Source organism: Psammomys obesus, unplaced genomic scaffold, assembly GCF_907164565.1.
Source record: "Psammomys obesus unplaced genomic scaffold, mPsaObe1.curated_primary_1811, whole genome shotgun sequence".
Lineage (NCBI taxonomy): Eukaryota > Metazoa > Chordata > Mammalia > Rodentia > Muridae > Psammomys > Psammomys obesus.
In genome coordinates this window covers 14188388-14198986 of record NW_026592890.1, presented here as the reverse complement: position 1 = coordinate 14198986, position 10599 = coordinate 14188388, and the positions used below count along the sequence as shown (strand labels likewise).

Sequence of the window (10599 nt, the reverse complement as noted above, 5' to 3'; positions counted from 1 at the left end):
AAAGAAAGAAAGAAAGAAAGAAAGAAAGAAAGAAAGAAAGAAAGAAAGAAAGAAAGAAAGAAAGAAAGAAAGAAAATGAGAAAGAAGTCCCCTTGTAGCTTTCGGCTAGGTGCGGCCATCTGAGCCGATCTCAGCAGATAAAATGAGCGGAGAGAAGGAGGCGTGGTTTCTGCATCTTCTTCTCTCCACTTCCCACCACTTCCCACACAACTTCCTGCTGAAAGGAAATGACCACCACTGGATAATTAGAGAGCTTATGTTAAGGACAATAAAGCTGCTCCACTAGCCAGGACAAGTGTAAGAACACAAATCCAGGCTAAAGGAACCCATAGCATCAAAGAGTAGCACACACCTACCCAACAGTGAAAAGATTTGCATTGAGGCCCTGTGCTAGGGGGTGGAGAGGATGGTCTCTAATACACTGTCCGGTTTATTCAATGCACAAACATTTTACAATCGATAATTTGATTTCACTTGTTTTTCTCTTTAACAACTTATGAGCAGGGGTCTCTACTAGAAACAAAAAACCTTGTGTATGTCTAACAAAACAGGTAAAAGGCATAAATATCATAATAAAAAACTTGAAGCTGTTGCTCACAAACTCATTTTTTATTAGTGCTTTTGTATTAATTTGCTACCTCCCTCTGTCAACATTGTTTCATTTATGTTGAAATGTACAAACCTACCCAGATAACAGAAATAAGGGTCCTGAGTTAATGAACCAATTCTCTATATAGTTTAAAACAATTATTTATAGTTTGCTATTTCATCAGTATGCATCTGCCATGAGAGAAGGCCAAATGTAAGCATAAAACGCATCTACTGTGAGTCACCCACTGAATAATGCTACAAAATGACTGCACATCAGGTTAATCCTTTGGTATAAAGTACATGCCATGGCTAGGATTAAAAGTTATTTACAGTGTCAACACTCATTTATACAGCCAATTACTTAATAAACAGTCAAGTGATTTTCTCTTATTAATGAATTTCAGGATTCAGTTATTTATAACTCTGAGAAAAAGAAGAACGTTAGAGGCTGGAAAGATGGCTCAGAGGCTAAGAATGTCTACTGCTTTTGCCAAGGACTTCCCTAGGTTTTGCTCTCAGCACTCACATGGCACCTCACTACCATCTCCAAGTCCAATCCCAGGTGCTCTAGCACCCTCTTCAGGCCTCCATGGACACCAGGCAGGCACACACAACACTTAGGCAAAACATTCATGAAATTAAAATAAAACTAGTGCCCAGTGTAGTGGTGTACACCTTTAGGACCAGCACTTAGGAGACAGAGGCAGGTGGATCTCTGTGAGTTTGAGGTCAGACAGGTCAACAATGTAAGTCCTGGACAACAGCCAGTGCTACACAGAGAAACCCTGTCTCAAAAACAAAAACAAAAACCCTCCTACTCTATAAACTACTGTGGATGTTACTACACCAGAAGATGATAATCATAACCTACCTCTGCCACAAAAAACAAGCATCACCGTCTGAGGGAATTAAAACTGTTTGTTCTGAACCCCCTCGCCTATTGCTCTCATGACTTTCCATTCAATCCTACTGAGAACACTTACTGTCTTCTAAGATTCCCCACCTTTTGTGCACAATTAAAATGTTCTCTGCTGTTTTCCATGGGGTAGAGAGAGCTGGAAGACTTGGGCCTGGCTCTTTCTTGCACATGCTAGGCAAGGACTACACTAATGCAACATCCCCAGCTATTCTGCCTTTTGACCAAATCTGTCAAAATATATCTCATAAAATGTACTGTTACAAGGTATTTTTAATATACACAAAAATTTAAGCTTACTGAGGTTTTAGATGATCTCTCTTTTTTGGAAAAAGAAAGGAAAAATAACAAATCCTTCAGTGCAGGGCTGAGAGGCAGCAGCTAGAGTCACGAGGGGGCAAGCATCTCTGTTCTTTCTCTTGTGCTTCAGCTCTAAGAGAGTGAGGACACAGACCAGGAAGGTCTTTCAACCTTTTCTCCGTTTTTTTCCATTTCAACAGCAACTTACATCTTACCAAATCTGCCCAAAGAAACATTTGAATGTAGCTTAGTGTGTAGTTAAATGCTAGCTTTTGACTAAGCAGTCATGATCACTGTAACAGCTAACAATATAGCTTCAATTATGAAGAGCAATTCTCATTTGTTAAGTTATAGGAAGTTATAGTACAATAGATTCTCTCCCTAAATAAACTAGTGGATCTGACAAGTCCATTTCTGTTTGTGTCTTCTCTTTTTTCTTTACTATCCAATCATGTACTACACTTTCTTTTTCTTTCCTTCATTCCCCCATGCCAACTAAGACAAAAACTTCAGCAAAACGAGAAGTAAATCTCAGGGTAAAGACGGAAAAACTAAAATGATAGATTCTCTTTATTAGAGAACAGCTCTTCTTTACTGGGGGATATGATCTTTACTACAAATTTGAAAACACTGAAGGGGAAAATGAGCTAAAAAGTAACTTTGGAAAACACTGGGATGAGTGGATACTGCAAGGCTAAATATAACTATACAGCTGCATTCAAGTTAGCAAATTAGTTTCTCCTGGGATTCAGGTCTAAACATTCTGAACCTATTTTGTATCTGTTTTAAGTTTAATATATATGAGTACATGGATAACCTGAGCCAGGTTTCCCACTGTTGGATGCTCAAGTTTTAAGAAAGCAAGAGTGCAGTTAGAAGGAACCCTGTAGAGCCAGGTGGTAGTGGCCCACGCCTTTAATTCCAGCACTCAGAAGTGGAAACAGAGGCAGGCAGGTCTGAGATGGAGGCCAGCCTGGTCTGCAGATCTGGCTTATACAGATCTAGCTTAAATATATGTACATGTATATTTCCTAGTTCCATATACTGAGAGGGCCTCAATCAAAACCAAAGTTTGCTTATCAAGTAAGTCCCCTGAGCTGCTCCACCATCTTCCCAGTACCCTACCTTATTGTCTGAGTCAGGACCTCTCACTGAACCTTGAACTCACCCACTAGGCAGGTCTCTATGTCCCAATGCTGGAATTACAGGTAGTGGCCCCATGCCCAGCTTTTTATGTGGGTATGGGATCCAAACCCATACCTACATGCTGTGTAGCAAGCAGGCACGTGCCCACTAAGCCAGCTCCCAGGCCTCCTTATCAACAACATTAAGACTGATTTTTAAAACTGCTATAGGAGCTGAAGAGATGGTGCTGCTCTTGCAGAAGGCCCAAGTTCAGTTCCTAGTACCCATGTGGTATAGCTCACAACTGTCTGTAACTCCATCTGCATGGGATCCAACACCCTAATTCTGGCCTCCTCAGTCATGCATACAAATCTGGCATACACACACGCACAAATAAAATTTTGAACTATTTCAAAACTGTCTATAAGCCTTCCTTTCCTTCCCAGAAAGCAGAGCTGTAACTGTAGATAATGAAGGAGCTTTGAGGGAAGGTGTTCCAGACTTCCTGTGACACGCAGCGCCCTCCTGCGTGCACCGGGCTTGCTCCAGTTAGAAAATCAACAGGTGCGCTGTCTGCCACAGCAAATAAAATTTACCTAGCCTCTTTCTGGCATGACTCAGGACACTGTTCTTCAGGAATTCACAGAAAACACAACCTAATCCAGTAACAAAAGCTGCAGGAATAAGTGGCTGGCTTACTTTAGGTAGACATTTTAAAATCTACCTAAATCACCTTTGTCGGAGTTACTTTAGTCATTTTACTTATGCATTATATGGATGTACATACCTATGAACTTAACACATAGACAAATCATTTACGAATCTGGTAAAACATAAGACTCTAGGATGAAACCCAACTTTACATTCCCAACAGGCCCCAGAAGAATGAATTACAACTGAGTTTTAACATTTCTCTTTCTATACATTTTAAAACTTTCCTACTTTAAAAAAAAAAAAGAGAGAGAGAGAGAGAGAGAGAGAGAGAAAGGAGAGAAAGAAAAGAAAAAAGAAAAAAGTCATTTCCAGGCAGAGTGAGACACCTTCAATACCAGAACTCCCCCAAAATCTCAACACTTGGAAGGTAGAGCTCCCAATCCAGGCCAGCCTCATTATATAGCAAGTTCAAAGCCAATCAAGGCTACAGCGGGACTCTGTGATATACACCAAGTAAATATTTAAAAATAGAAAAGTTAAAGAAAAAAATTAATCTTTCAACCAACTCTTTCCAAAAGAAACACTTATTTTTAAAGACAGAACTACAACAGATGTGATCCAGTTAGGCACAGAGATACACAGATAGCTTCCGGCCCTCACCGCCTGGACAGTATCTTGCCTTTACATACAGAGGAGCACTGCACTAGAAAAAAATCACATTCTCTTAACTTACAAGCTAAAGGTAACACTAATTATAGTAACCTACATGGACCTCAATCTCAGGAAACTATAAAGTGTGACTTGGTCAGTTCTATTCAGAGATGACCATCGCTGAAGCTGCTAATACGCAGCATATTGAGTTTTCCAATAGGAAGGTTAACTTCAGAAGCACCTACAGGATATAAGGAAAAAGGTTCAAAGAAAGTATAACTGAACAGAGGTGTGGATTCAGAGATGAAATGTTAAGAGTTACTCTTTCTTAAACTACCAGAAATGACCACAGGCATATTTAACTGAGCCACCCTGGTTCTCTGTCTTCCTGAAAAGGCTTCTTAGCATTACTTCACAAACTTTCTGAACTGGTTTCTTAAAAAGTGACTGTAAAGCAAAGACCAAGGTACATCATTTTTTTTTTACAGTGTCTCCTTTTTTAAAGCACTGAAATTTAATGTAATTTTTCCAGACCAGGATTTCTCTATGTAGCCCTATCTATCCTGGAACTCGCTCTACAGACCAGGGTAGTCTTGAACTCAAGGAGATTCTCCTGCCTCTGCCTCCCAAGTGCTGGGATTAAATGTGTGCAACACCACCGTCTATAAAAATAAACTGATTTTTATGTGTATAAGGTATATGAATACTTATATAATCCTCGACTTAAAGTAGCCAAGGCTGGAGACATGAGTCACAAGTTAAGCAGGTACTGTACTGCATGCTTCTAACACTTGGGAGGGTAAGGCTGTCCTGGGCTACATGGTAATTTGAGTTGAATAGGCTATAAAACAAAATCTTATTTCAAAAACAGACAGCAAAAGACAATTTTTCACAAATGGTGTACCAAGCAATATTCAACTGGTCACTAACAAAAAAAAAAAATGTGACCTGAACCAGACAGATACTGATGGCATACACCTGTAATCCAGTCAAGCTCTTGGGAGGCAAAGACAGGGATGATCCAAACTAAAGCCAACCTGGGTTATACAGCAGAGAGTTCTAGAGTGCAGGGAGACAGTCAGCGCTCGGGCACTTACTTCTATGAAGCCTAGGGGAACCCCACAGCACTGGAAAAAGGGAAGGGGCGCCTGTGAGCTTTGTCTGGCGTTTCCTAAACCCAACAGACTAGCCTGTAGGTCTTCTAATGCCCTACCCTTCTGCTGCACTGGGAACCTAACCTCAGACTGCATTCTGTATAGTTATCTACTACTGAGGTAATTCTGACCAAACTTTATAGTTTTCTAGAAGAAATTTTAATTTGGTAAATCCTACTTGTAAACTGAAGATTATTATTTTAATTATAATTTATATAAATATATACCACCTAGATACATCATATATAACAATTAAAAAGAAAATACATATTATAGTGTTCACAGCAATTACCATGAAAATTGGTTTTCATTCAGCACACTTCCACTAATCCTATTTCCTATTTCTCTACTCACCATTAGTAAATACTAAGATCCTAAAAGGTTCTTCAGGCACAAACAAGTTAAAGCATTTTCTATGAAACATGAAAGTTTAGTACAGTACAAAAGCCTCCTCCATATAAATATAAAGCTTACACACATATTTGAAATATGCACATTGGCGTGGAGAGATGGTTCAGTCACTAAGAGAAGTCCTGGCTTCAATCCCCAGCACCCATATAACAACCATCTGTAAATCATTTCAGGATCTGACGCCCTCTGTTGGCCCCCACAGACACTGCATGCACATGTACATGTACATACATGCACACAAAACGCTCGTACACAGAAAGCGTCAAATCTTTTAAAGTACCTACTAATATACTAAATCACACATTATTAACCCTGTGTAAAGATTTTAGGTCGGGGATCTAAGTCAGTGTAGAAAACTTGCCTAGTATACACAAGGTTCTAGGTTCTACACCCTGTGCACCTCACACTGTGTGCACAGTAAGAATCAGGTCAATGGATTCCATTAACTACTACAGACTAAGTAAGGCTATTAAAGCAAATTGCCAATGTCTCCCACTCTATAAAAATTATTCAAGGGCACAATATATATTCAGAGCAGTAGTTCTCAACCTGGACCCCCTTGGGAGGCTGATGACCCTTTCCAGGTGTCACATGTCAGGTATCCTGCATATCAGATATCTACACTGTGATTCATAACAGTAGCAAAATTATAGTAATGAAGCAGAAACAAAGTAATTTCATGGTTGGGGATCAGCATGTCATGAGGAGCTACATTAAATGGTTGATCACTGGTTTAAAGACTGAAGGTTAGAACGGTTGAGAATCACTGATTTAAAGACTGAAGTATCGAATTAGTAATCCACATGATAAACTTAATAAAAGATGCTTGAACCTAACAAGCATCTGCTAGTAGTCCAAAAAATACACAAAATAGGATCACGTTTCAAATACTTGCCCTTAAATCCGTTACAGAACTAAATAATTCTTCAAACTACCCTTAGGATGAAGATCTGTGGGCGCAGATGTCGCAGAACACTTTGTCTACGTGTAGGGCCTTCGGCTCGATGTCCAGGAGAACAAAGTTAATCAGTGAATGTGATCTTTAAAATGCTAAGTAGGGTCTGAAGAACCTGACCACAACCCAACTCCACATAGGTGGAACCAATGGCTTGAAACCTACCAGACCAGCACTATGTTTAGAGAGCATGGCTTCAGCTACAGCTTTGTGTTCTACCAAAACTTATAGGTACTTCCTGGCCTGGCATTTAAAAAGTACTTACTCTAGAAATACTTACTCTAGAAATGATTTTGCTTTTATTTTTTTTTTTAAACTTACTTTTTTTTTTTTTTCAAACTTGGCTGGCCTGGAAATCACTAAATAGTGCAGGCTGGCCTTGAATACAGAAATCTGACTCTACCTCCTGGGTGTTAGGATCATAAGACATGTGTCATGAAAAATATTGTCTTCATACAATCTATTCTGACATAGCAGGGAAGGAGGGAGGGAGGGAAAAAAGGAAGGAGGAAGGGAGGGAGGGAAGGAGGGAGGAAGGAAGGAAGAAAGGTCGGTCCACTAAAACAAAAATCAAAAAACATTATATACAAGCCAAACACCAATAAGGAAAAAAAAAAAAGCTCAAACAAAATGAAGAAAAAAAAAAAATCTACAAACTACCACTGAAGCTTTGTGTTGGCCAACTACTCCTGCGCATGAGGCCTGCCTAGAAATATAGCTAATATACCAAGTGCCATTTTTTGAAGAAAACTAATTTTTCCTTTGCCATCATGTATCAATTGCTGATAGCTTCTTGGTTAGGGGAAGGAGCCTGCATCTGCTTCCCCTCTCAGCCCTAACCCACATTTCTAAGCAAAAAAGTTTCAAAACTACCAGTTAAAGCATTGACAAAGAATCACTTCTCAAGAATTCTTTCTTCATCAATAGTTAGAGGCCTGCTTGATAAAGAATCAACCCCTTCGCCTCCACATTTCTTTTTCTGTAAAAAAGCTAAATCCAACCCAAAATACCAAATGGCAACCTCATTTCAGAAGCTTCCACAAAATAAGGAAATCCTGTCTGTAGAGTCTATCTTCTCAGTTAACTAGGCACAATCACTTTTATCTGTGCAGCCTTACAATGGAAGCATGGGGGAGGGTAGGAAGTATCGATGACACGGCTGAAGAGAAAATAAAAGACCTCAAAACAAGAGGAAGCTGCATAGGAGACTACCAGCACAACCTCTGAGAACCAATGTTCTCTTCCCGGTACATGGGTCCCCCCAGGCCGGCCTCCAACTCAGAGAGCTCTGCCTACCTCTGCCTCCCAAAAGCTGGGATGAAAGGCATGTACCACCACTCCCAGCCTTTAACTTCTAGACCAGGCAGCGGTATAAGCCTATAATCTCAGGGCTCCATTTGGTAAAGGATAGGAATTCTTGTTGAGGCCAGCCTGAGCTATACCACAACCCTGCCTTAGAAAGGTGGGAAAGAGGACAAAGAGATTGTCTTACACATGAAAAATGGCTCAACATTACTCAAGGGCTGGCTCTTTGATCACCTCCACCTGAGGGGAGAGCAGACTTACCAGGCCACAGAGGAAGACAATGCAGCCAGTCTTGATGAGACCTGATAGACTGGGGTCAGAGGGAAGGGGAGGAGGACCTCCCCATCATTGGACTGGGGTGGGGGGGAAGAAGAGGGACGGAAGAGGGCGAGGGGATGGGTAGTGGCCTACAGCTGGGATACAAAGTGAATAAACTGTAATTAATAAAACTTGAAAAAGAAAAGAAATATGGTCCAAGTAAAAATTCCAATATAAAAAATAAAATAAAACAGACTCAATTCACATCAATGTTGTCCAAAGTTTTCTACTGTGCTAGAACTATTTCCCATCAGTGCTGTCCAATATACTGGACACACGTCATTTACTTACCATCTGAAACACTGGTGAGCCTAACAGAGTTTTGAATACTTCATAATCTAAACTGCTGCATGTGGCTAGTGGCTACCATTACCACAATGGATAACACAGGCGTAGAACACAAAAATGCCAGAAAAGCAGGAGTGTAGAAATTCTTACTGCATTTACTTAGTTCAATAACGGTCAAACCAATTTCAATGTCTCTTTACTGTTCCAGCTTCAATTAACTCAAAACAATATAAACCTGCAATGGATAACTGAAGTCAAAGTCTTCTATAGTTGTTCCCTAGCTTTACACAAACACACCCTCCAATGTCAGCAAAACTGCAATTAGGACCTTTTTAACTTATCCCTAGATAAGACAATTCTATAAAAACACTCAAACACATTTTCAATTCTCAGGTAACAGCCGATTTAAAGTGCTTGCTTACCTTGATTCTCCGCTGCCGTTTCTAACACTTTCTTCATCACTGTGTCCATTCATTGTAAATATCAGTGAGTTTTAAATAAACACAAATCTTCTCAGATTAATACAAGATGGTATGAATGCCAATCTCCTCAAATGTCAAAATTTCAAAGATGAATTTTCTTCAATTTCACGGGTTTCCTGGAGCCTTCTCTGAGTCACCTGGGGAAAATACATTAGCAGTTAAAAATATTTACTGTAGGAAAAGATGTAAGCCCAATTTAGAACTCCAGAAATGTACCTAGGCCATCAGACTAACAGTGGCAAGACGTGGAAGCCTTTCACTCACAAGAACTTACATTCTTAATTACTTAGTGAAATGTAGCCTGCCTCTGCTAGTGCCACTTTGACAGAAAGAATTTGAAGATTCGTAGGGCGGAACTTTTCCAGACTAAGTGCTACTGTGTAGCACTATTTATATAGATAATTAAAACAAAGTGGTACCATGTAACAAATACATGCGCGCAGAGAGTGGAAAATGCTACTTGTTAACTTTGACCAAAAAAACAAAATAAAGATAAAGGTTACGTTTAATGAAGCTCTAATTCCTATTACCAAAAACCTATTACCATATTCCAGTAAGGAAAGTTTTAAAGTGCTCATGCTTAAGAGTGTAGCAAAAGGTATCATGAGCAAAAATGCAAATGTCAAAATGGACAGTTTTTCAGGTAAACCGATGAAAGTGAAATAAAAAAAAATTATGTATCCAGTGTGATACTTAAGGCGCCTTGAAAAAAAAGAACATAAAAAGGCAATCCAAAGACTATACGCTATCTCATTTTCAAGGCAGGCGGTGGGGGCGGGGGTGCCACGGGCACTGTATTTCCACCTCTCAAGATTTCACCGGAGCACTACTGGAGTCACCTACGAGCCAAGCACGGATAAACAAAGGAGATCTCTGGCAGGGGAGGGAGAGGAAGAAGCGGGGGAAGGAGACGTCAGATCCTTCCCCAGCCAGAAAGTACCAAGACTCGCACGGAACGCAGCGCAAGAGTTGCCTTCCGACTCCAACGGAGCCTACTCAACTCCGACAACTCCCGCCGCGCGGCGCAGAGGGGTCAAACCGACTGCTGCCACCTGGGCGGCGGGGAAGGGGGGGGCCCGCTCTGCACCCAGATCGGGGTCTCGAACCCGCGGAGCCCAGTCTCCGCAGCCCTGCGAAGACAGGTTCACCTCCGACCCGCAGCCCTCAACCGTAGACTCCTAACGTTAACTATTAATTCCGGCCCCCGGGGGAGACCGTGCCGGAGCCCTCCGCCTCCCTCCTCTCCGGAAAAAAAGTCTGCGCGGAGAAAGTTCGCTCGCCCGGGCGCTCTTTCCCTTTCACCTTCCCCTCGCCCCTCAAGATGGCCTTCCCCGTCCGCTGGACTTCCTTCCCAGCCTCACCTCCGTCCCTCCGCCTCGGCGCCGGGCCCGAGGCGGCGCCCCGAGGGCCGGGACCCCCGGACGCGCCTCAACAATGAGAGCCCCCCGG

General features: G+C 41.4%; 1 protein-coding gene across 2 annotated transcripts in view; it reads right to left on the bottom strand.

Annotated features, from left to right (window-relative positions):
- Chd1 (chromodomain helicase DNA binding protein 1) overlaps positions 1-9282 on the bottom strand; it is a 69599-nt gene extending 60317 nt beyond the window's left edge. For both annotated transcript variants that reach the window (XM_055615965.1, XM_055615966.1), the window contains exon 1: positions 9091-9282. In XM_055615965.1, coding sequence (XP_055471940.1) covers positions 9091-9143 — 53 coding nt within the window. In that variant the 5' untranslated portion in view covers positions 9144-9282. The remainder of the gene's footprint in view (positions 1-9090) is intronic.
- Between the last annotated feature and the right edge of the window lie 1317 nt (positions 9283-10599).